The sequence below is a fragment of the Vulpes lagopus genome, chromosome 24 (genome assembly GCF_018345385.1).
Source record: "Vulpes lagopus strain Blue_001 chromosome 24, ASM1834538v1, whole genome shotgun sequence".
Lineage (NCBI taxonomy): Eukaryota > Metazoa > Chordata > Mammalia > Carnivora > Canidae > Vulpes > Vulpes lagopus.
The window spans coordinates 36,946,617-36,974,116 of record NC_054847.1 but is presented as its reverse complement, the minus strand read 5'-3'; the positions used below and the strand labels follow the sequence as shown (position 1 = coordinate 36,974,116).

General features: G+C 35.4%; 1 protein-coding gene and 1 pseudogene across 2 annotated transcripts in view; one reads left to right on the top strand and one right to left on the bottom strand.

Moving 5' to 3' along the window:
* DCC (DCC netrin 1 receptor) overlaps positions 1 to 27,500 on the bottom strand; it is a 1,085,392-nt gene that overhangs the window by 172,211 nt on the left and 885,681 nt on the right. For both annotated transcript variants that reach the window (XM_041739305.1, XM_041739306.1), the window contains exons 13-14: positions 19,065 to 19,206; positions 8,050 to 8,160 (exon numbers count right to left, since the gene is read on the bottom strand). In XM_041739305.1, coding sequence (XP_041595239.1) covers positions 8,050 to 8,160; positions 19,065 to 19,206 — 253 coding nt within the window. The remainder of the gene's footprint in view (positions 1 to 8,049; positions 8,161 to 19,064; positions 19,207 to 27,500) is intronic.
* LOC121482201 lies at positions 16,946 to 17,044 on the top strand (annotated as a pseudogene).

The following is a 27,500-nucleotide window of genomic DNA, read 5'->3' as shown; positions in this document are numbered from 1 at the left end:
CAGGATCTGAAAGTCTCTCTCTTTTACAAAGGGAGGTTAACTCAGTTTCATTCAATTTCAGAATTCCTCTCATCTAAAAGTATTTTTCATTTTTCCTTTCTAATAACTTTATTTTCTATACTTGCTATACAACATGTTGTTTATTTTTATTTTTCATAATTTAGAAAATACATATTTTAAGATATTTTTTAAAAAGCAGTTCTTGAGGGTATATGCAATTTGCCATGGTGTTTGCCTCCCACCAAATCATCAACAATTTTGGGCCTTAGCTTATTTCTTTAGGTGTCCATTAGGTAAGACTATCATCTTAGAATGTATCTCTGATTCCCACTCAAATTAAGCTTCTATTAAATATCCAGACTCTGTGAAATTTCAGATTTTTGAGTCTCTCATTTCTATATAATATTATTTTTCCCTTTCCTTGAACTACTTTTCTATTTCAAGCTTAGTACTTCTTGTTTTCATATCTTTTGGCCTCAAAACCTTTGGATCATATGAAACTAAAATACAAACTGGTTTCTATTATTTTATGCAAACTTTTATTTTGATACAAGTTTACCAATGGCCCTTGAACAATGTGGGTTTGTACCACATAAGTACACTTATACACAGATTTTTTCAATAAATAAAGTTGTGTGAATGTATTTTCTCTTCCTTATGATTTTCTTAAAAACATTTTCTTTCCTCTAGCTTACTTTATTGTAAGAATACAGTATATAAGTATAAAACAAAATATGTGCTACCACTTATATTATTGGTATATCTTCTAGTCAACAATAGGCTGTTAGTAGTTAAGTTTGGAGAAACAAAAGTTAGTGAAATTTCACCTGTGTGTGTGGGGCGGGGGGGCATTGTCCAAGGGTCCACTGTACTTTGTCAGTTATTCAAATGACACCAAAATGTTTTTCTCTGGCAACTGTACTAGTTTCCTATTACTGCTACACTCAGTAGGTCAAATTACCAAAGTTTAGAGGCTTACAACAACACAAATTCTTTATGTCACATTTCTGGAAGTTAAAACTGCAATAGCATCGTCAGGGAGCTAAGATATAGATGTCAGCAGGAGCATGTTCCTTCTTGAGGCTACAGTAATATTGTGATTTCTTGCCTTCTCTAACTTCTAGAGATTGCCCACCTTCCTTGCCTCCTGACCTCACATCACTCCAACTTCTGTTTCTGTTGCCACATGGACCTCTGTCACTCTTCCTGCTTCCCCGTTAGGATGGCCCTTGTCAGTACACTGGGCCCATCTGGATAACCTGGATAATCTCCTATCTCACAATCTTTAATTTAATAACATTTACAAAATCTCCTTTGCCATGTAAATGTCCATGTAAAGTCCCTGGAATCTGTCTCACAGATTCCAGGGACTAGGACATGGACATTCTGGGGAGGGAAGCTATCCTTCATCCTACTATAGCACATATGTTTCACCAGTCTTCCTTCCATCTTTCCTTTCATTTTCCTTTCCTTCTTCATTTTTTTTTTCCTATTTTTCAATTTCTTCCAATTGGCCAAAAACTTGTTTTTCTCATTTCTCATTTTTCTGCCCAGAGATTTTCCACTTTCAATACTCTAATTTTTGAACGAGGAGGACAACTTTAATAGGTAAGGTTCTTTCTTTCACAATGCTCTCATTAATGTGAGAAACAAAGGCAAAAGAAAAATAAATTTCCTTACTACCTGCAGCCCACTGACCAGTCCTTTAAACCGGTAGAGTAACATTCCTCTAGGAACTCAGCTGCCTCAATGTTAATACTTTGCTAAGGGCAAAAGGTATCTCGGCCTGACCCCCAGGATCCTATAAATCTATGTTAACATATAAAAATTCCTTTGAAACTTCCTTTATCTCTACCCAACCCCCACCCTGGGTATATGTTGGCAATTATCCCCAAGCACACCCAATGATATACAACTGAAGGGTCTCATGACTGGGCTTTTACTAAACAATAATAAATGACCTTTTCCCAACAACAGCTAGCCCCCCCCAACCTTATTTCCAAAATTCCTTGGAGACTTCCATTCTCCCTAAGCCCCTCCCAACCTGAAAGTATATAATGGGCCACTCCACATGATCCCAGTGCAGCTTTTTCTGCCCAAGGGTCCTGTCCCATGCTGTAATAAAACTACTGTTTTGCACCGAAGACATCTCAAGAATTCTTTCTTGGCTGTTAGCTCTGAATTCCAACATCTTACCTACATCATCATTTTAGATTTTATTATTACTCTGAAAATAAGTTTTCATGTGATCCTTCTCAGAGTCATGTTCTTGGAGAATATCATATATCATGAAGTTTCCAAAACATAGGAATAGTTTTGTGGTTGACTTCTCAGGTGAAGTGAATTTGCAGTAATCCCATTTTGCCTTTAGTCAGGCTAATAGGACTAATTATCTCTTTCCTGAAGGCAGGGAATTAGAGCCTGCTCCTAGGGTCACAGTTTTTGCTACACCACCTAGTTGCATTTTCAGGAGTCTCTCTGCATTGCTAAGTTTTGCTAGCCAAGCTCCTTCATTTTACGGTAGATGTTTAATTTTAAATTACATCATTATGGATGGCGTATCGCAACTTCTAACCGTTCACTTCAAAATTAGGGGGAAAAAGCAGCACACTGATCCCCATGCTCAACTTCCTGGAGGATACCTTACTGATCTTCATCACAAATTCTCTCATATCCTTATGCAAGACATTTACATAAGAACTTTGGGGAATTCTAATGATCTTGTTTCTTTAAGTTGAAACTTTGAGGCACAAAATAAATATTTTAAAACTTTCCAGCTGTTGGTAACAACAGCAGACATGCTTTCAGGGAGCCCTGAACAAACAGTTGAGGTTTGGCTCTGTAATTACTTTAACAAAACATCCTAATTAAAAGGGCAATCCATAAGGAATTGGAATATTTCTCCAAGTTACTGTTGATCTTCACACTACGTAAGCCAAGCAGAGAATGCAAGAGGAACTACAAAAGTCACAGAAGGAGAGGGATTGCTTTTAACTATCTGCACTTCCCACTGCTCCCCCTTAGGGACTTGCAGGGCTCATTACCACTCTAATGAGTAGATCACTCCCTTGGAGTTCACCAGGAGACTCAAAAGCAAGAGGGAAAAGTTATGCAACCCAGTGTACCTAGGGAGGACAAACACAGCAGTTCTCAACCAAGAGAGATTTCTTTAGCTTTTGCAAAGAATGCTTCCCATTCCAGTTGGTTTTCAAAATGGCTGCTTCCCCCTTACCTATAATTTAAGGCAAATCAAAGCAATTCCATATTGAAATTTCTGACTTTAGGACTCAAAACTTCCCTACACTAGCCATGAAAGCCTTAGTAGAAGTCACTTTTATCTTATGATTTAAACATTTACATGAATAAGTTAAAATGAGATGAATATTTTAAGGAAATCCCCCTTATTTAAATATACATGTTTATATATTTATGTATTTATATATGGAAATAGAACAAACCATCAGGCTGTGTATTCCTTGGAGCTACTCATGACTCCTTCTGAGATTGTCCATTTGTCCAGATTTTTGATTCCTATCAAGAGTAACACTTTTTAATATTTCAATGATGCATTCAAAGTAAAAATGAGGAAGGAAGAGAAATAGAAATCCATTTAGAGGAGTATTTCAGTGAAAAGAGGTTATGAATCAATAAATTAAAAAAGCCTTGAGACCAAATATGTGTGGTCTTATTAATTTCTTACAGCCAATAAAATATTTTGCTTTTCAAATTTATTAAAACATATCTGTCCCATACTCATATAGTTATAAGCCCTAAAATCACTGTTTCCATCATGATTCAGGTGTGAACAATTTCGGGACACATGGGTGGCACAGTCAGTTAAGAATCCGACTCTTGGTTTTGGTTAGGTTTGTCATGATCTCAGGCTCCTGAGATCAAGCCCTGGGTTGGGCTCTGTGTTCATCAGAGTCTGCCTGAGACTCTCCCTCTCCCTCTGCCCCTCCCACTTGTGCTCTCTCTCTCTCTCCCTCTCTCTCTAAAATAAGCGAATCTTAAAAAAAAAAACAAAAAAAGAGTGAACAATTTCAAGTCATAATCCCAGTGCTATGTATGAGAAACATCAACTCCACTAGTTTTCTTCATTTTTTAAAAATATTTTATTTATTTATTCATGAGAGACACAGACAGAGGCAGAGACACAGGCAGAGGGAGAAGCAGGCTCCATGCAGGAAGCTCAATGTGGGACTCGATCCCAGGACCCCAGGATCACGCCTTGAGTCAAAGGCAGATGCTCAACCACTGAGCCACCCAGGTGCCCCTAGTTTTCTTCTATTAATTTTTTATTTACCTTTTTAGATTTCTAATGTGTACATTATGGACAAGGACAAGAACTGCCTCAATAATTACAATCCAAATAAAGAAGTGAAAGAATGAAAAAAGGCATTATTTTAAACATGTTAAAATGCATTAAGATAATTTGCGTATGAATAATACTTAGATGACTGAGGACACATTTTAAACTAATTGTGGCAAAAATAATTTTCCCAAGGCATTCTTATGGAAGAATATCTACTATGCTTTTCCTACACCCTTCCTTGTATTTTTAGTCAACCTTCTTTTTCTGAAGTTTTTAGTTCAAGTACTATTTGTTTTCATGAAATCTTCTCAATCACTGCAGCCATATCTGTTTATCTCTCCAGAGAACTGTTTCTACCTCTTTCATGTTTGTACTCTCCATGACTGGGCACACTGGGTGTTCTTAATTATATTTCATAATAATTACATCAATACTCAAGAAAGGAAAAAGTAATCAAGAATGTTGCATTCAGAAGAGGGACATTATTAAGCCAAGAGTATAGAAACTTTCAAAGAAATCCAATTAAACAACATTTATTCAGATTCTATTCATAAACACAGCATAGAGATTCTTGATTAAAAAAGATATATGGATTGGATTATAAAATATTGCATGGATATGAAAAGCAACAGTTAAATAGAAGGTTTGTGCCATCCCAGGGGCTGTGATTTTTTTTTTTTTTTTTTTGTTCCACTAGATTGTGAGTCATTTGGAGTGAGGAGAAAGAGCTCATAAGTCAAGTGGAGAGCCTCATTCATCCTGGATATTTTATAGGACCTTCGGCACCTCTGCTCCATTTATTTTCACTCCTTCCAGTAAGAGATATAGTCTCTTAGGTTTGGGTAAATGATATGACCTCATTTCTTAGAATCTTCTGCCTTGAATCACCGTCTTTTATTGTCACTGGGTCAGTTCTAGAGGATTCATGGAGGCGATGCTCCAATAATCTGTATTGGATGTTGGACTCACAAAACCTGGTCCTGAGTTTCAGATCCACAGCTACTAGCTTAGTGACTTAAATTAGTTAAATTTTCTTAGCTTAAGTTACTCTCCTTTAAAAGTAAGTCTAATAATATATACCTCATAAAGGTAAGTGAGAGGATAAAAGTATATATATTTTTAAAGTTGTTTTCTTAAGTAAATTGAAAAATAAGGTATTTGTGTAGTTTAACCTAACTGTGTTTAAATCCGATAGAGCCCATTCTCACGACTTTAGACCTAGCCACCCTGATCTCCTCACAATACTTCAGCCACCAATTGGGCTCTAGCTTCAGGATGACTGTTCTTGTCCTTCTGCCTGGAGGGCTCTTGTCTGATGTATTCATGTGGCTGCCTCTCCCACTGCCTGAGGGACTGTGCTGATATTTCCCCACTATCCTACAGTACTCCCTAATCTTTTACTATTCCCTCTATGATACTTTATTTTTCTTCATAGCATTTGTCATTGTCCATCTCTATCTCAATAAAATTTATGTTTTTAAATGTTTATTTTATTTATTTGAGAGAGAGAGAGAGAGAGAGAGAGAGAAGCAGACTCCCCACTGAGCAGGGAGCCTTTCTTGGGGCTCGATCCCAAGACCCTGAGATTATGACCTGAACTGAAGGCAGATGCCTAACTGACTGAGCCACCCAGGTGCCCCATCTCAAAAACTTTATATTCCTTGATAGTAGGGACCGTATTTATTACTTTACCTCTGGTACCTAAAATAATGCCTGATATATATAGGCCTTCAAGAAGAAATATATGTTGAATAAATAAGTACATGAATGTATCCTAATGTATTAATGAAGGCTATAAGCTTTATGAAGTATGACTTTGTGTAGCTTTACAAATTTTTGATTTATAATTCTGAAGACAAGTTTAATAACATCTTCTAAGCCTCAAGTTACTTTTCCATATAATCTAACCTTACCCCTAAGGTTGTCCTGAGATGACCCGTGGTTGTTTTGCCTAATACAATTGTTTATGCTTCAGCCAGAGTAGTATCCTCAAAATGGAAATAGAATTAAGTCACTGTTTAAAAAAATACTTTAATTACTTGCTTAAGATAAAGCACATTATTGCCTTAATGACATTCTTAGGACAAAATTCAAAATCCTTAATTTGGTCTTGCCAGATTTAGAACCTGCTAGTCCTGATAGTCTTTTTTCTCAGGCCTTGAATAGTGTCATGGTCTATCTTGATTTCAGATATGCATTCACCTCCCCTCTTCTTTCCTTAGTCTATAATGTATGCTTTTGCTTAGCAAACTCCTATTCATCCTTCTGGTGCTGGTTTAAATCAAACCTTCTATATGTCTGTTTGCCTGTCAATCTATTCATTCTTTGTTGATAAATAGGATATTGCCAATATTCAACCAGATTTGAACTATGAAGTGGCAATTTCCTATGACTACACCTGGAATGTCCTGTTTTCTTTCTCATGTTCTAAGCTCTACAAGGAGAGAATCATGCTTTTATCTACTATTGTACTCTCAGAGCTAAGCACAGTGCCTGAGACTTAGTAAGTTTCCTATGAATATCTTTAATGTGCCGGTAGGAATTACCATTATTGTGGAAATGGCATTTGTTGATTGTTTCACTGCCACATTAATTATTTTGTAAAACATAATCTATAATGATATGAAAATCATGAGTGATGGTAAATTATTTAGAGGAGGGAAAGATCAAGAAGGAGAAAAATGAGGAGGAGCTCAAGGAAGAAAGGAGGACAAATTGGAGAAAGGACACTGCAAGAACTGAGACAAGAATAAAAATGAGGGGAAGAGGGAAGGAGTAAAAGGAAGAGGAAAAGAGAGGGGCATAGCATTTTCACCTTATAGTATAACTTGGATACCTTCAGGTCTACCAGTGAAGCAATAAGAGGATTTTATTGTCAGTGATTTAGACAATCATCTTGTGCCATTGCATTTTCAATATGTATGTTTATTCTTTTAGCCACTTTTTCTTGGTTCCAGTTTTAATCACTTAGCTTGAAGTTTACTGATCATAACAAACTTCTTTTTCAAGCACCTTTTATTTTCATGAATTTATCCTTATTTCATTTGTAATTCTAATTCTATATGGTTTATTTCTGCTTTATTACTTCACACATTTTTTCCTGTTGCTCCTATTACCCATTTCTCTTGATTTTATTTTCTTATTAGTCATGCTGTTTTTATTTCAAAAGCTATTTCTTATCTGCTAATTTTGAAGATTTGGCTTATAAATTATTGATATGTGACTTTTATACAAATCTCAATGTCTCATCCACAATTGTCTCAAGACAACTATCAATTAAGTAAATAAGGCAGATTGTTCCTTATGCAAAAAAAAAGATGGTGTCAAATATTAATGACCATATCACAAGGAAGCAAAAAATATATATTGCTGTTCTCAGAAGTATCATAAAAGAGTCAGAGAAGCCCTGAGAAGTAATTATATTTCATGATTATTATCAGAAATTATAGCAGTTCCTGTGAAGAAAATTTTAAGGTTGATTATTCAATAAGATAAATTTTAAAAAGATTATTTCAAATTATTTTGAAAAAGCTATAAAGAATGTAATTAGTACATAATTATATATGGCATTGTTAAAGATCGACAGAGGATTTTGTATTTTGTTTTATTTTGCATATAGGAGGAATAAATATCCCTTATGTTGGAATTCATCAACTTCTATTAAGAGAGTCTTTGAAGCTGAAGTAACAAAGAAGATAGAAATCAGAATGATAGTGACTGGGGATAGGTCTTACCATCCAGATCATTCTCGGGAGTCTCTGCTGTGTACCAGTTGGAAGGTGGTCCAGTGCCATTAACTGTCATGGCTGACACTTGGAAGCTGTACTGACTTCCTTTCTCCAGTCCTACGAGAGAATTTTCCATCATGGAAAAAAAAAGTTACAGATTAACAAGTATTTCTAGCTGGGTTTCAAAAATTTTAGTAAAATTTTAACAACAGTAGGCATACTTTACGTGGATTGTGATTGTTGTGGTAATTGTTATTTTGGCCAAAAGGGCAGAAATATTACAGCAAGAAATCAAATGATTTTCCATATATTCTCATTTATTTTTTCTAGTTTATAAAATTGTATCCCTGAAAATAGCTTCTGGGCAGATGAAGAATATAAAATACAAACGATGAAGAAATAATCCAAAATAGCAAGGGTCATTTTTTTTTTCACAGTTTAGAAGAGGCCTGCCGATAAATCAAGAATAATCATTCTAAAAATTTATGTATCCATCATTTATTAAAGGTCAGTGATTATGTTTTCTTTGGGCCAAGAAAGAAGAATCCAAAGCCACTGCACGTAAGCAGAAAGTACTGGGCCTTTCATGTCTCAAAACCATTGCAAAGCATACTTTCTTTTGCATCACCTTCCATGCTAGAATAATGATGAAAGTCTATCTCCATGGTAACTTGGATATAACAATACTGTACATAGTGATGACTTCAGGACTTAGTTTAGAGACCACAGAGAACACAGGTTGATGAGAAATGGCCCACATATCACTAGTGTGATATGTGTAAATTTTTATATAAATATATTCCTTTTAGCTAAATCTCAAAGCAGTTCATTACCACGACAAATTATTATAAGACAAATGACAGTTGCTATAAAAAACATGTGATTTTTTTGAGACACTGAGGACTTGGCTTAAACTGACAAGTCCTTAAACCTCAAGGAGTTGAACAACCCTAATAAAGTTAAAAACGTATTCTTTCTTTATTTTTTCTATTAATCTAAAATGGCACAAATATTTGGTAATGAGAGAAATTCATAAAGAAAATGAAGTATTGGAGAAATGATGCTTATCATGTACAAAGTTAAGTATTTGTAGATTTCTGCAGAGGCAGATGAGTAAATCTTGGTCCTGAGGGGAATTCTAACTTAGTATTAATTGGTGATAAGGTTTTAAGTAATGGTTAGAATGGACTCGTTAATGTCCAGGGCAGTTACGTTCAATACATTGTACTATTAGAGAAGACAATTGATCAACTCACCCACACAATAGTATCGATGACACAAAATGCTATCTTCTTAAGAGGCTTCTAATTTTGTAAGATAAACTAGAAACCCCATGAAGACATAGACTGAGAATGGTTAGTATTGCTATTGTTTTTATTATTACTGGTGCTTTATTTGTACGTCCATAGATCCCACTACACTGCCTGACACATGGAAGGCACACATGCAAAGCAGCTGTTGAAAGATCCACTAAAACATTGTTTAACACACATGAAAACATGAGGTCAAAATACAATAGCCAACATCATCCGGTAGGCAGTGAATGAATGCTTTTGAACACAAGGCCTTTGTCATGGCTCAATAGGCTTGTGCTCACTTTGATTTATCCCTTGGTTCACATGACATTGATCTGAATTTGTTAACATCTTGCACCCTTTCCTAGGCACCATTGTTGATTACTGAGGCAGAGGGATTATAGAGGTCTTTCAGGAAATTAAAAATAATAGGGAGAGAATTCTGGGAAGAAATGTTTACCTAATCATTGTAACTCATGACTTTGATAGTTTTAGGCCATCAACAATAAATTATTTTGTAGTAAGTAGAAATTTAACTTCATTTTTCTTTGAAATGGATTGACAGTTGTGTTAATGTCATCTCTAACAGTGATTAGGGATACCAGTGGTGTTGGTCAGTTTCATGTGTCAACCTGGCTAGTCTAAAGTTCCTACTTTTCAATCAAAGACTACTCTAGGTGTTGCTGGGAAGGTATTTTATAGATGTGACAACTCACATAGTCACATCTATAGTTCATATTTAGTTGATTTTAATAAGGGATATTAGATAATCAGGGGTGGGGTGGGATGGGGTGGTGAGCCAGATCAACCTGGTGAAAGGTCTTAAGAGCAGAAGTAAGAATTCTCTGAAGAAGACATTTCACCTGCAGACAACAACTTCAGCTCAAGAGAGGTTTGACCTGCCTTTCCTAATAGCCTGTGATGTAGATTTTGGAATCGCCTAGCCAGCCATCATGATCAATTAAGCCAATTTCTTGTAATAAAAGTTTTAGTACACATCCCCACAGGTTCTGTTTCTCTGGTTGAACCGTGACTGACATACCATCTTATCACATGTAATATTTGACATATTGGTAGAAATCTTTTTGAATGTTCTATATTCTGTTCCACCTACTGGACTTAAAATCAAGTAACATTTTGTGTGCAGAATCTATCAACTTTTAGTAGGACTTTATTAAAACATCTCACTAGAAAGTAGATATGAGTAGTAAAAATATCTCACTAGAAAGAACTATTTCTCCTTATAATTTTGCCCAGTGTATCTTTACATATACTGTGTTGAAGATCTGTCAGTATCACAAATTCAGTTATGAGTAAAACAAAAACCTACTAATAGTTTGGAGTGAAATTATGAGGCTTTCAGAGACCAAGCATTAAGAATTCCCCCAAATGAGTCTTGCCTGACCAGCCTAACCTCCTGATCAGAATATCCTTTCCAACCAGGGAAGAAGAGCTGTTATCATCCTCTCTGATATCTATAGTGAAGGCTTAACATACTGTATATGTAGTCACTCTGAAACCCTGCCAAATTTCCTTGAACTATATTATATTTTAGCTTAAATTTTTTTATTTTGCATTTTATCCTAGACTATAAAATCTCTCTCCCGGGATCCCTGGGTGGCGCAACGGTTTGGCGCCTTCCTTTGGCCCAGGGCGCGATCCTGGAGACCCAGGATCGAATCCCACATCGGGCTCCCGGTGCATGGAGCCTGCTTCTCCTCCCTCTGCCTGTGCCTCTGCCTCTCTCTCTCTCTGTGACTATCATAAATAAAATAAAATTCTTAAAAAAAAAAAAGATTTAAAAAAATAATAAAAAAATAAAATCTCTCTCCCTAGAAACACCTTGAAATTCTAGATTATAAAACATTTAAATATATACATATAATCCCAATATTAAAAGAGATCTTCATTAATGTTTATTCAAATAATATTATTTAGATGCACGTATAACAAAGTGATCCTGTAAATAGAGCAGGAATACCTTTGGAATGAGAAATTCACCAAGGGAGGACACTTACTCAAGGGTTTTTCCTTGCTAGAAAAGTGCCTTAGATCATACCGAATCTGCTTTACTCTAGTATTGTCTACTGATAAACCCTAGTTTTATACAGTAGGGATAAAAGAAAACTGAATTCCTCTTGTAAAATGTATTTACCCAAATCTTCTGATTCTACATTCTGTCTTCTTAAACCTTTACCAACAGAATTAAACCTGAGACTCTCTTCACTGTCCAAATAAGTGTAGGATGCAGGATAAGTAGAACCAGACATGTGGCTTTCCAGAGAGGCCCTCTGTATGTTGCCTTCACAATTCTAGGTTGCATATGTTCCTACTTCTTTGTTGTGAGAGGTACTTCCCTGGCAAGTTTGAGATGTACTGAAAGCTCTTTTAATCTCAATTTCCCATAAAGGAATTAGGTATAATAACTGTTTTTTCCATCTTAGAATGTTCTTCTGAGAATCAAATGACAAACTGCAGTTTTACAGCAGTTTACAGAATTAATAAGCATTTAATAGATATAAAGGCAACATTTGCAAATTATTTTCAGATTTGATTTTCACATACTTTATGATTTTGCCACAGAATACATTATCACTCCCAGTCTAGAGATAAGGATAATAAGGTTCAGAGAAATTAAGCAAGGTTACCATGTGGAGCTTTAATCACAACCTGGACTGCTCTTGGGTGAAGACTCTTGGTTTCATCCTATCTCCTGCTGGGGCTCCAGAGACATTCTCTTCAGAAACCTGCCTGGCCAAGGCTGTCAGTAGTAAACATAAAGCCCTGTACAAATATGCAAGGAATTTCTGTCTAAAATGATTGCATAAAGAACTGAAAAATGAAGAGGTGGCAGGAAAGAATTGATTCTATAACTTGGCAATGAATTGAATTAAAAGTTTCCATAAAACTTCAAGTTCGGGGTATTGTTGAGTTTTTCTCTCACTTAGAAAAAATATGTTGCCATTTGAAAGAAGAGGTATCTTCAAAATTATAACAACAATCACCGTGAACAAGCAATTTTTTGAGCCTCAAACCTGATAGCTGATACCTAAAGATCTTTTAAAATCTATCCATCTATTCATTCATTGTTCATTCATTCATTCACTTAAGGTGGGGTAGAGGGAAGTCTGTCCGGAATCAAAAGCTTTTTTGTGTTTGTATTTCTAAAAGTTGTTATCTGGGATGTATTTCCTATGTCGGGCCAGGAGAAAATTTAAATAGCATTTTTTAAATAAATAGGTAGGAAAGCTTTGATTTAATTTCTTCTAAAGCTATGCAGCTCCTTTAGCTGCAAAGCTAATATTCAATTCTTATTATCCAACAGATACCTTTTTTCATTGTGCATTATTCCACTTTCTTTGTTCCACTTTGTGTACCCCTTTTATACACAGAAAATCATGCATTCATTGTCTGTGGTCAGCCACACATTACCTACAGATTAAGAACTAGTAGTATAGGTTTTCAATTCAGGCAGGATTAGTTTTACTCTACTGCTCATTAGATATGTGGCCTTGTAAAGTTTGCTTATCCTCCCTCTTTGCCTAAGTATTCTCATCAATAAAACGGGAATATATACATAAAAATTGTTACAATGACTAAATTAAAAAAGATGTATATAATGTGTTTTTTTTTCTAACAGAGCTTTGTCAGCTTTGTTGGAGATATTTAATGTATACATTTTGATGAGTTTGGACATATGCACGTATCATGAGACCATCACCACAATTGAGGTAATAAACATATCCACCACTTCCAAAAGATTTCTCATGTCTTCTCTCTCTCTCTTTCTCTCTTTTTAAATGGTAGTAACACACAGCATGAGAGCTATTTAACAATTTTTAAGTGCACAATATACTATTGTTAACTACAAGGGGCTGTATTGTATAGCAGATCTCTAGAATTTATTCACTTTGTAAAACTGTCACTTTACACCCATTGAACAAGGCCCCATTTCACCCTCCCCTTCTCCTCCGGCAACCACCATTCTATGCTCTGCTTTCATGAGTTTGACTTATTTTAGAGCTCATACAAAGGAATCATGCAGTATTTGTCCTTGTGGCCGACTTGTTTCACTAAGCACATCTTTCAGGTCTATCTATGTTGTTGCAAATGGCAGGATTTCCTTATTTTCTTAAGGCTGAATAACATCCTATTGTGTGTCTATATATACCAAATTTTCTTTATCTATTTGTCTGTCAATGGACATTTGAATTGTTTGCCTATCTTGGCTGTTGTGAATAAAACTACAATGAACATGTGAATGCAAATATCTCTTCTAGATCCTGATTTTAATTCTATTGGATATGTTCCCCAGTGTGAGATAGCTGGATCATATGGAAGTTCAATTTTTATATTTTTTTGAATAAACTCCATATGTTTTCAGCATTATGTCTATTGTCACAGTTCTTGTTGGTGTTATTATTGTTGTAAATGTTAAAATTATTTTTAATACCAATGATCTTTTACAGATTCATAGGAGAGCCAGAGTCATTCATAATAGAGTGGGGTAAAGATGACAATATTGTTTTATTTATTTTATTGTTTATATATATATATATATATATATATATATATATATATATATACTCCTTGCACTAGGACCTGAAGTGCCTACAATCTAGTTGGTAGATCTTAGCAATGTCGCTCTTCAGATCTCAGTTACCTCTTCTGAAAAACAGAAGGGCTGTGCATGAGATGAATGATGTGTTTCCTATTCTGTTCGCCAGGGACCTATAGTTCAATCCCTATAGTATATGGGGGTGGGCATGTGCCTGTATACATATTTGTGCATGTGTGTTTCCTAGTTGTTTCCAAGTATAATTTTATTGAAAAAAAAGTATCGTGTAATAACAATGCTTTTTTAGTTGTGAAAAAATATATTGTTGAAAGCAGATTGTCTTCCGCCTGTTTCTATTCCCAATAATAAGTGCCTTCAAGTGCTGTAATTCTGTTCTATTTCTAATTTTATAGGACTTACGGTAAGAGATGGTATGTTATTCAAAGAGTATCATTTTCCTTTATTCCCCTAATGTTAACCTTGTTATAAAATTCTATGCTATTGTTTCATTTTTCAGTCTGTAAAATACCAATGTGTGTTTATCATTATGTTTATTCTATATTGGCCATGAAACATAAGAAAACTCTTAAGTTCAATTCAAAACAACCTTCTCTGAAGAGCCCTCAAAAATTAAAAACAACATTTTAAAATTTAGTTGACATGGGATCCCACAATGAAACTGATGGCAGTGATTTAAAATCCTTGTTATAACTGTGAATTACTTTGTTATTGCAGATGCCTTATTATCCTAGTAAAAAATACACACAACAAAAAACACCTGTCTAACAGACAGAGGATTGTAAAAAAATGTTTGAGTCTCTACACCTGAATATTTATATCACTCAAATGAAGCATTCAAGCATTTCCAATTTTCTAACAGACAAATCAATATATCCATGTATCTTAAAGGTATTGGAAACATGGGGTCAAATCCTGTACCTTTTAAAGTACTGCAGATTCCTGGAGAAAATCAATTACTTCTGCAAACTAAAAATTGCATAAATTACTAAACATGTCCCGGGGACAAGTCAAACCTACAGTCAACCTACCAGTGTGCAGTACTTTCTGGCTCCTTGATGCTTTGTTGCACTGGAGACATTCCCATAACATGTAAAAATGCAACAGGCATTACCGAAGTTGGGTCACACATCAGGGGAGAGAAAGGCAGAGGCTCTGCAAAACTCGTTTTTAATGTTTTAAGGATATGAGACTATTCTCTGGAGACTTTTGTTTCTTCATTTCAAATTAAAAATGGAGTCGGTGTGACTTTGTTTTACAATAAATATCAGGCAAACTTACAAATATAACTGCCTAGATTGTTTATCTTCCCAATAACAAGCTAATAATTCATCCTATTTCTTTGCTTTTGGCCGGAATAGAATTAAACCAGGGTGGTAATTGATTATATCTCTTGCTGATTAGAAATTCTAATTGCCCAATATATTTTAGATGACTAAAACTATAGGACTAAAATATTTATTTTTGAATAAATTTTATTAGAGGATAGAATTAAAAAATTGTGTCCTCTAGAGGAAAAGTAAAAGGAGTCTGTAGTGAGTTGAACAGTGTCCCCCTCAAAATTCATGTATACCTGGAACTTTAGAATGTGACCTTACTTGGAAATAAGATCTTTATAATCAGTTAAGGATCTTGAGATGAAACCATTCTGGATTTAGAAGGAGTTACATCCAGTGACTGGTGTCCTTATGCAGAGATAAGAGAGGCATATCTACAAGCCAAGGAATGTCAAGGATTGCCAACAACAACCAGAGGTTAGGAGAAAAACACTGATGAGTTTTCTCTCAGAAACTCCAGAAGGAACCCACCCTGTTGACACCTTTATTTCAGACTTTTGGCTTTTTTTAAAAAAAATGATTTTACTTCCTGTAGAGAGAAGATCCTGAAAGTTTGTATATGTAGGGAGCCAGAATCTTGGTTTAATAATACTAAGCTGAATGTATTAAATTCCAGTTGCCAAAAATAAATACTAAACAGTTCATATCAGCAATTTCCTTTGGCTTTGTGGCTACTATTCTTCATTTATTTTCTGGACTACTGAGTACACTGTTTAGCTGTTCAGTGGGCCAGGAATTAGTTTTAGTGGTAGGAATTTTCAATTTTGGTAACCAAAAATCATAATATGACATTAGCGTCTTTTTGTTTTTCACTGTATATAAACAATTTCAAAATACACATTTTATTGTTGTTACAAATGTAAGTAATAATCACTATCAGTATTTTGGTATATATATTCATACAAATATTATCCTCCAGATTCATATTTTTAATTTATAAAATATGGACTCAATAATATTGATTAAAAGTTGTTATTCACTTAACAGTATGTTTTAGGTATTTAACATGTGATTTAGTATTTTTACATTATATTATTTTCAATAGATATACAGTATTTCATGATATGATTTTGACTAAAATTTTTAGGTAACTACCTACATTTGGATACTTGAGTTCTTTTTTTCTTATAATCTGCTATTAAAGCAATATTGCAAGGAAATGTTTATAGTTAAAAACTGTAGAAAATATGGCTGCAGAATTAGAGTAAATTCCTAGTAGAAAACTTAGATCATACATCTATGAAGATCTCTCTCTCTCTCTCTCTCTTTAATTCTCTGCCTCACACACAGGTATAACACATACCTCCACATTGCTTTCCAGAGAGATTCTAGAATCTTCTGGCTCACAGCAATATATGAGTATTCGTTTTTTCTCTCATATGCTTTCCAGAACAGGGTATCATCATCCATTTATGTCTTTATTGCTTTAATCAAAAGAAAATGCTCTCATTTTTGTTTCAATTTGCATTTCTCTACTAATGAGTTTGAACACTTTATCATGCATATTGGCTATTTATAGTTCTATAAATTGAATATCCAGTCCTTAGTTTTTCAATTGGAGCACTCATCCTTTAATTAATTATCATATAAAAAGTTTATTTTATATCTTAAATCGTTTTCATTTGAGAAGGAGGATAATTTTTAAAAAGGTTTCAGGGCTTCAAATGGCAATATCTACCAAAAAATATGGCATGGTGCTTGCTTCAGCAGCACATATATTAAAACTGGAGTGATAGAGAAGATTAGCACAGCCCCTGTATAAGGATGACTTTCATAAGGTATTCCACATTTTTTATGATATAGATCAAAATTTCAAGAAAGTAGATCCTGAGAGTTTTCATCACAAGGAGATTTTTTTTCCTTTTCTGTTTTATTGTATCTACATGAGATAATGGCTGCTAACTAAGCTGAAAGTGGCAATCATTTCACAATAAACACAAGTCAAACCATTATGTTGTATACCTTAAACTTACACAGCGATACATGACAATTATACCTCAATAAAACTGGGGTGGAAAGGCTTGGATATAGTCATCCATAGAGGCTTTTCTTCTAGCCTAATATTATATCTTAAGAATTATACTAAAAACTTTCAGCAAGGTTTTTTTTCAATCTTGGTGATTTCTTTCAAAATAAACTACATGTGGTACTAAGTATCCCCTTGAGCACATATGCCTCACCTCAACTTAAATTATTGTTATCTTCTCCCCAAATTTCATCCATAAAAAAGCCATAGTATCTCAGCTTTTCTTAAACTTTTAAAATGATGTGCTAGAGTCATAACTTCCGCTGATAGGCAACAATACCTGCCTAAGAGATTTTGTTCAGACATAAAACAAATAATGTTATTTTTGACAACCTATCTTGGAAGCATTCTCACCATCATGCTAACATTTTATAGGCATAAAAGACAGAAACAAGCAAACAAACAAACAAAAAGCAGAAGTAAAAAACCAGGTTTTGATCAAGGCTCAGAGTGTTGGTTGAACAGGTAGCTTAAAATGTATGTGTTGTGTCTGTGTGTGTGCACTATGATTTCAAATGAAGATTTACTGAATACTTGGTATAGAGAAAGGAGTAAATAAAGGGTTACTTTCTTCTTTTCTCACTTGCAGTGATACTTTATCTATGAGCTGTAAGTTCTGAGTTTCAGTTTGTATATTTCCCCGGACCCAGGTTTGCTCAACTTCACCCACCAGTTCTTACCATGAGCCACTGCTATATGCTTTGCTTCCTAAGTCCCTGGCAATAGTTCGTGCTTTTCTTAGCTATAAAGCCCTCTTGAGTATTGCTGCTACCCTAGACCAAGCCACCACCACGTGAAGTACTTACTAATAACAAGGAGAGAATTCCAAATGCTCTGACTTCTCAGGTGCTGTTTGGAGGTACAGAACAGGTAACAGCCTATTGGTAATTGGTAGACTTTGATCAATGACAGGCAAGAGACGAACTGCTCAGAGTTCCTATCCAGCCATTGATTATGATACACAGCACTTCATGTACTTCATGTGGCCTCTGAGGAGATACCCCAGGAAGCCATGAAAACACCATGGCCAGCTGAATGATACACCACCATCACTGATGTTTTTTCTCCCTTGGCTCACTTTCTTTGATCCCTCACTGGTGCTTTCCTGGGCTTGCAACCCCCACAGGTATTACCTTGAAAGCACACTTCAGACTCTGTTTTCTAAGAACCTGGCTGACATGAATTAAGGGTTCCAATAGTGGATTACTGGATTATTCATTTTATAAAATAAAATACATATTATCTAAATACCGCAATGAAACTGAATCCAATTGTCATAAAGAAGTTTGACTTCTTTATGAGTCCACAAATATTGCTACAAAAAGTGAATTTAATTTTATGTTTATGGAAAGTAGAATAATCAGTTTATTTCCCAAACTACCCTTTTCCACATTTTCCAACCCCTTCCTCATTGCTGGAGATTAGGGGGAGAGGGGCCAGAGTGACTTAAACTTGGCACCATTTGATTAGATGGCTTTTTAAAGTTATTAAAGTTAAAAGTTATTTGACAAGAGGAGCTGTTGTTGGATCATCAATGCTGAGAAATTAATATGGATTTCAAAAATCTGATATATTTATTAAGAGGATGATCCAGAAGCAAAATATGTACTGAAAGCATTTTAGAGAATATCAAGTTAAAAATATAGAGGTTATTCTTGTTCAGACCAATAAATGTCACCTGTCGGGAAACAAAAAAAAAGAATGTTCCCTGGAAGTAAGAGTATATTTTATTCCCAAAGCATTTAATTCATCAAAACCTTGCAATACTACACCATGTGAACACTGACCTGTGAATAAGTACCAGAGGTTGTTGGGCTCCAGTGTTTCCATCTCACCCCTGCGGGTCGTCTTTCTGTGTCGTATTTTATAGCCAGTAATAAATCCATTTTGTGTTCCTGATGGAGGAGGCAGCCAGCTTACCTTGATACTCTGCAAAATAATACATATAAATTAAAACATTGAAGAAAGTTAGGACAACAGGATGAGGTCAAAGAAATGACCCAAGCCTAAGTACGAATAAAGTGGAGAGGCAGGAAATGCTAGTGATTACCCCATAGAAGCAAATTAAAGCCATTCTTACAATCTGGCAGTACTCCTCTTTGTGTAATTTTGACAAAAACACACAATTCATTTGATTGATTACATGCATTATTACCTCTCCTTTGTAAATACCACTAAAATGACAGTAAAATATTCTAAAGGATACAAAGCTATAAGGAAATAGAGAATAGGAGTCTAATGGATGAGGGATGTTAACAAATATTTAAGGGGTGCAATCTAAGAGAAGTGTGGTGGCTGAGGCAAAGGAGAAAGATGAAACCTAAATTACCCCTTAAGAGATATTAATGAAAAACAAGGTGATTTGCATGGCAAAGGTCAGGGAGGACTAGAAATTGTTGCTTCCAAAATACCTTTAAAGACAAAACTGAAACATGGTTCTGAAATAAAAGATGGATTGAAAGTCCTACCCACATCCAGTAAAATCACTCTACTGACCCTCAGCGACCTGGAAGTAGCTTGGAATTTTTTCCTTAAGGGATATTGAAACAGAATCCATAGATTCAGATATTAGGCACAGAAGTGAGAAGAGATGAGGGCAAGGAACTAATTTTTGACTTATTAAGTCAAAGACACCAAAGTCGTCTTCATCTGCATTCAGAGTAATGACAACCAGGTGTATATTCCTCAGGCAAAATATCAGGTAATAATTCTCTAGAGAAAATTATAAGTTTGGCCCTAGAGAAAATTATAAGTTTGGCCCTAGAGAAAACAACAGTCAGGTTTCTGATTAATCCCCCAATTATGAGGCTCCCACTTAATAACCCCCATTCATGCACTAGAATTTGCACGTTGCAATCATGTTTTAGTACGTATTTCATTTTAATGTAAACCAACAACTTAATACTACCAGACATTTCTTAAAAAGCCTTTACTATAAAAGAGGAAAAAATACCTAAGAACATAATGGCCCTTGAAAAAAACAGCACTGATGCTTAGAGCAAAGAAAGGATCCAAAAAGCTCATAACCCAGATAATCTTTTTTTTAATTTTTATTTATTATTTATGATAGTCACACAGAGAGAGAGAGAGAGGCAGAGACACAGGCAGAGGGAGAAGCAGGCTCCATGCACCGGGAGCCCGACGTGGGATTCGATCCCGGGTTTCCAGGATCGCGCCCTGGGCCAAAGGCAGGCGCCAAACCGCTGCGCCACCCAGGGATCCCTAAAAAGCTCATAACCCAGATAATCTAAGAGAAAATATTACATTCATGAAAGGAATAAAAATACAGAAAAAAATGAAAGATTCTTTTAAAATGTTATAACATTTATAATTTGGTTGACCCGTTAAATATTCAATAAATAAGTTGGAAGATAAATTAAAGAGAAATTTCCTAAAATTCAGTGGGGGTAAAAAGATGATCATAGAAAACTGGAGAGAGAAGATAAGAAAACAGAATTTTAGTCCATAATTTCCAACATCCAACTAATAAAAGGAAATAATAATTAAAAAAAAACAGGAAAAATAGAAGGCAGAAAATTAGCAAAGAACAGATACAAAAACCCTTCTCCACCATAAAAACCTTGAAGATTTGAGACTTCAGTCTAAAAGGGATTATGGAATGTCTGACATCATGCATGAAAAAAAAAAAAAAAAAACAACATTAAGGCACATTACTGCAAATACTACAGCCTCATGAGGGAGAGAGGATCCAAAGGCTTCCAGAATGGAAGGAAAAAAGGTCACATAAAAAATGATCAGAAGTAAATATGGTAAGGAGTCAAATTTCTCAACAATATTCGTAGTTAGAAAACAACAGAACAGCACTTATAAAATTCTAATCTTAAAGATTTTAAACCTAGAATTCCAGGGCTATACAAACAAATTATCAAGTTTATTTTTTTTAATTTTTTTTTATTCATTTATGATAGTCACAGAGAGAGAGAGAGAGAGACAGAGACACAGGCAGAGGGAGAAGCAGGCTTCATGCAGGGAGCCAGACGTGGGATTTGATCCTGGGTCTCCAGGATCACGCCCTGGGCCAAAGGCAGGCGCCAAACCGCTGCGCCACCCAGGGATCCCAAATTATCAAGTTTAAAGAAAATATAACACAAGTATAAAAATAAATGCTTATATAAGTACAAGTATAGGAACTTTTCAGAAATACATGGTTTCAAAGGTATCCATCTGCATTCCCTTTATCAGGAGGCTAATGAGGTTATGCTTCAGGAAAATGAGAGTACAAACAGGGAGAAAAAGATATGAAATCCACGAAACAGAGAATCCAAAACAGAATTAAAAATATGGAATTCTCAGGAATACAGTGAAGAAAATTCTAATGTGATGTAAGATTGGGTATAAGGAGATATAGACTCAAAAGAGTACATACTGTACTATTTAATTCTATTTATATGGAATTCAAGAATAAGAAAACTAATTCATAGAAATACAACACAGACCATCAGTTTCCCATGGCAGTCGTACTGGGGGATTGATTGGCTATGTGAAGAAGAAGACTTTTTAGGGTGATGGAAACATTCTGCATCTTTATTTCATGTTTTTTTAAGATTCTATTTATTTATTCATGAGAGACACAGAGACAGAGAGGCAGAGACACAGGCAGAGGGAGAAGCAGGCTCCATGCAGGAAGCCTGATGCGGGACTTGATCCCAGGACTCCAGGATCATGCCCTGGGCCGAAGGCAGGTGCTAAACCACTGAGCCACACAGGGATCCCCTATTTCATGTTTGTTACATGAGTGGATACAATTGTCAAAATATATCATTATGGGCTTAATTGTGCCCCGGCCCCAAATTCACATGTTGAAGTTCTAATCACTGGTAGCTGAGAATTTGAGTGTATTTGGAGGTAGGGACTTTGAAGAAATTGTTAGGTTAAATGAGGTCCACTAGCATGGGACCTAATCTAACATGACTGGTGTCCTTATAAGAAAAGGAGATTTGGAGACACACACAGAAACCCTTGTGAAGACAGTGGAAGAATAGATCCATCGTAAGTCAAGGAGAGAGGACTCAGAAAAAACAACTCTGCTGATACCTTGATCTTGATCTTTCGGCCTCCAGAACCCTGAGAAACCAACTATCTGTGGTTTGCTTGGGTTTCCTCGTTGGTGGGGTTTGCTACAGCATCCCTAGTGAAATAATACATTCATAGAAATAAATACTGGAGATTTCTGCATTTCACTCTAATTAAGTACACCTTAGAGAAGAAAAAGGACTAGAATGAAAATGAAGATGAGGACAAGGAAGAGTAGAAGGAGAATAAAAGGAAGAAGATTGGGGAAGGAGAATATGAACGGAAGTATACAAGAGTGCTGAATCCTGACATAAAAATAAACCTGTAGGTGGTATCTAAAACTGGTGAATTAAAGCTAAGGAAATAAGGGACATTTACTTGAACACATTATTGAAAAACATGATGGTAAATTCCAGAAAAGAAAGACTGATGAACATGTTAGTGGGAATAGGGTTTGGGGAGGGAAGAGTCTATTGGTTTTAGTTACAAATCTATTTGAAAAAAATAATGAACACAGAATACCTTGATGAATATTTAGATTAATTATTTTTAAAGGATTTTATTTATGTGTTTGTTTTTTGTGTGTGTGAGGGGGGAGGGGCAGAGGGAGAAGGGGAAAGAGAATATCACGCCAACTCATGGGTGAGCATGGAGCCCATCGGAGGGGCTTGATCTCATGACCCTGAGATCCTGACCTGAGTTGAAATTAAGAGTTGGACACAACCGACTGAGCCACCCAAAACCCCTAAATTAATTTTTTAAATAGACATATGAAATTGTTCTTTTGAGGTGTAAGAAATAAATGACTGTCAGAAACAGGCCAGACATAAAGTCAAGGAATGGATTTCTGAGTCCCTGGCCCACAACCCCTAGAACGCTTTGATATTGTTTCAATTATGTGGAAGTATAGCAGAGGCAGGACAGTATTCTCCAGGGAGATAGAAGTCTGAGACTCTTCTAGATTACTACAAATTAGCTATTTTTTTTAAAGATTTTATTTTTTACTCATGAGAGACACAGAGAAAGAGGCAAAGACATGGGCAGAGGGAGAAGCAGGCTCCCGGCAAGGAGCCTGATGTGGGACTGGTTCCCAGGGCCTGGGATCACATCCTGAGCCAAAGGCAGACGCTCAACTGTTGAGCCACCCAGGCGTCCCACAAATTAGCTATTGCTCTACAAATGAGTAAGCGCCTTTATAAAAGGATTTTTAAAAAGCTGTGTAAAGTCAGTTACTTGCCCAAATATTTTTAAAATGTCAATGACATGCCAATTACAGTCAATTCTTGTGATTTGCAGGAACCATGTTCTATAATGCTGCTGCAAACACTGAATTTGTAAATATTGTAATATTGCTCCCAGGGAAACATAGGTTTAGGTTCTTAAGAGCTTTTGTTTACATTTTTTCAACTCATCAATGCATAACCTTGTTTTATGTATCTATCTGTTTAAAGATATCTAATATTGTTGTTGATACATTCACATTGAACTCATGGCCAATAGCACTATACCTCATGCCAGAATGAAGTTTATCTAACACATGGATTTTCTCCCTAAAGCACGTCACAGTCTCTTGCAATAAGTGATACTAAACAGCACATCAGCATTATGCTTGGGGAGCATATAGCAAAATCACCAACAGAAAGCAAAACTAAATAATTAAATGCCAAAAAAAAGTGACATTTATCTGACCGCCCAAAGGACACTTGGTTACAAAACAAGAAGACAGAGTGTCTCCTTGTTCAACCTCAGCTGGGAATGTGTGCTTCTGGAAACTCAGATTGTTTCATGGTTGTGCGTGTGTGTAAATCAGCAAATGACTGGGAAGGTACTGTGGGTATTGATTTGCGGTTATAAATACATTTTAGCAGTAGGTGAATCTGTAAATACAAACTCTGGAAATAATAAGGATCAAGTGTAATTATACAACAAATACATTTTAATAATTACAGAGGAACCTCGCTAGGTAGAATTAATCTCATGATTTAAGTCAGAATATATCTGAAAGAGTATGGTACTACTGAGACCATTTATCTCACCCTCATTACCCTTTAAATGTGACAGATTAAATACCACACTCAAAAATATTTGTTAACAATATTTTGTTTCCAGGAATGGTCTAAGGACCTTATATATCCATGTGAGTCATGTTTTTTACCCTCATAATGAACCTATGAGTTAAGATATATTGTTCCTTTTTTTTGTACAAGCATATAAATTAGGACACACATGAGTAAGTACCTTGAACCTATAAGGCCACCAAGTGATAGAGGTAGGATTTGAACTGAGACTATGTGACTTTGAAGCTGGCATTCTTTACTATTTAATATTGCCTCTCATGGGAGTTCAGGAGGCTGAAAGTCTAATCCATTCAGTTATTATCCATTTAAAATATATTAACTGAATCTCTGTTGTGTAACAGATCTTTGGGACAATAGAAGCATCCAGATAAGTCATAGTATATCCATCCTGGTTGAGGAAATAGACACATAAACTGTTGACGAAAACACAAAGTGTTAAAGGTTAAAACAGAGTCTCAGAAAATACAGTGGAAATAAAATAGAGGGAGAAATTAATGCTGTTTCACATGGTCAAGAAAGACTTCAAATATGAATCAAGAAAGATTTCAAATATAAGTAGAACTTTATGGAAGGGATAGAAAAGATATGTAAGACAAAGGGAATGTCAAGATCAAGCTCAAGATTTCATGACAATGTACAGCATCTCCAAGCAGGGGTCAAGTAGTCCCTTAATGGCTAGAGCAAATGTGACATATAGGACAATGTAATGGAAAGGTAGATTGGAAAAAAGTTAAAAGTCTTTTGGAACATGCCAAGGAGACATAGGTTAGCATGCTCATTTAAGGCATGTGGCTAAAGAGACAAACTAATGAATAAAATACTAATATAATGCCCCTGGACCCCAAAGAATACATAGCCTTAAATACACATACCCTCACCACCCCTTCTCTCCATCCTCCTCCTCCCACACATATGTATGCACACATATGGACGTGTTCTTTGTTCTCAAGTGTTTTAGAAACTAATAAGGAAAATCAGCTTTGATGAACACCTTACTCCACTAGTTATCTTACTTTTATTTTTCAATGCTTTAAGGTAGCCATGACAGATTTTATTACCATTTTACAATTTTACAGAAGAGAAAATTGAGGCACAGAGTTAAATGAATGGGGATAAGTCATCTTGTACTATCCAACATTTTTGTTATCTTATGCTAAAATAATCATAGAATTTCTACTTGGCAATTCTACTTACCTAAATTCTCTAACAAAATATTCTTGAAAGGAATGAAATCTGAATTTAAATAATTGGTTTTTAATACATCCAATCAGCCTTCCCATAAGTAGCCCTTGGCAAATCAAAAAGGGTTATTTTCTAAGGACTACGAGTTTATTTTTTCAAGTCAAAAATAAATTCAAGTAGAAAACAAAATACAAATAAAAACATTAAACTTCAACCAAGAGGTAGAACCTTATGATTTCCAGTCACTACTTTGCTGTGTCTCTGTTGAGTGACCTCTTACAAGTCTTATAAATGACCCTAATCTCAATGCACATATTGAAACAAGGAGAATAATTATGCTTTAGTATGTCTACAAATGGTTGTAAATCACTTGATAAGCCTGGAGAACTAATTATACTAATGATTACATGAGCAATACTTAGTTTTTGACAGATAATAATTTTTCTTGATCATATTTGAGGGTTTTCAATGATTGTATAAATTATTCCCACATAGCCAATACCTTAATATCGATGCCTAGCAGCAATTAATTAATAGAATCAGTTATACGCTCTACACACCAGGAGGCAAAGACCCTCAATGGTTATCATTCATCTTTGAACGTAATTTCATCACTTGTATTCATTTCCATAGATGGGCAGCAGCTAGGTTTATTAGCATCTTTTATGCTTTCCCATTGATTTCAAGCAAGCACCAGCAGATGGCAAAGGCTCTAATGGTCAAATTCTTTCCTTGTAGGTTCTCCTCCTGCAGATATGGCTAGTTGTCCCAAATTACGTTGTTTTGGGAAATTAATTGAAAGTATTCAGTAAATTTTTCATATTCAGTTGCAATAATATATATTATTTTCTGTACAGGACCAGTTCATTCAGGGCTCAGTAGCTCAGACTTCATTGCCCATTTCCTCACAAAGCCACCTAAAGCCCTCACTGTTATGGGAACATTCTTGTACCTAGTGTTCATGGGTAAGCCTGGTAATTATTTTCATTAAAAATACTTAAAACATGACCTTTAACATTTGAAAAATCAATTCTAATAGCTGTGACTTGACTTTTGGTTTTTTCATCACTTGAGAGGGTGAAATTAAATTCTGTTCAAGCTGTTGCTAGTGTTCTATCTTGAATCAAGAATTAATTTCACTTTATTTTTTCAGATTTGAAATAAAAGAAGAACTGCAATATTTAGCTTCCCCAGATCCTACCATCTCCTTTTTGATTATCACAAAAATGAATTAATTTCCAAATTAGCATGGTGGGAATGGTTAGGTTTACTGACCAAAAAGGAAAGATCTCCTTGACCATTATTGTCTAACTTTTTGAGATAACACTGTTCTATTTAGTGAGGTATTATCCTTTCCATAGACTCCATTAATTCATTTCTTTACTTTTCCTTTACTCTAGCATATGAGTAGTATGTAACAAAACAGAGAAAAAAAAATTGATAAGTCCACCACCCCAGCAAGAAGTTGCTGTGGCTGAGGTCAAAGAGGTTGATACCTGTTTTCCCTAAATTTTCCTCAGAAGCCACATTTCATAGTTTCTCTTTTTAATTTCCCATATCGCACTGCACACTGACATTTTGCTTTACTCTCTAGAGTGGACTGCAGAGGAAGACAAGCCCCAGTCGAAACATATTCAGGGACTGTAGGGAAGAGGCTTCCTTTTTTTTTTTTTTTTTTTTTTAAAGTGGTTTCATCTGGATGACATTCCCATAGAAGGGCACCATTTGAAAGAAGGTCCTTGCAGCAAATAAAAATGCCTTGGCCAGAACAGCGGGAATCTAAGGATCTTGAAACTTAATTGAAAATAAGTTTTGAACTCTGGCCTGTATTTCTCTTCTGTATTTCTGGTGACTTCTTGAACTTCATGTTGAAGAATGAAATATGCTCTCAGTACTCATGAAGCCCTATAGCTTTTTATTAAAGAGTGC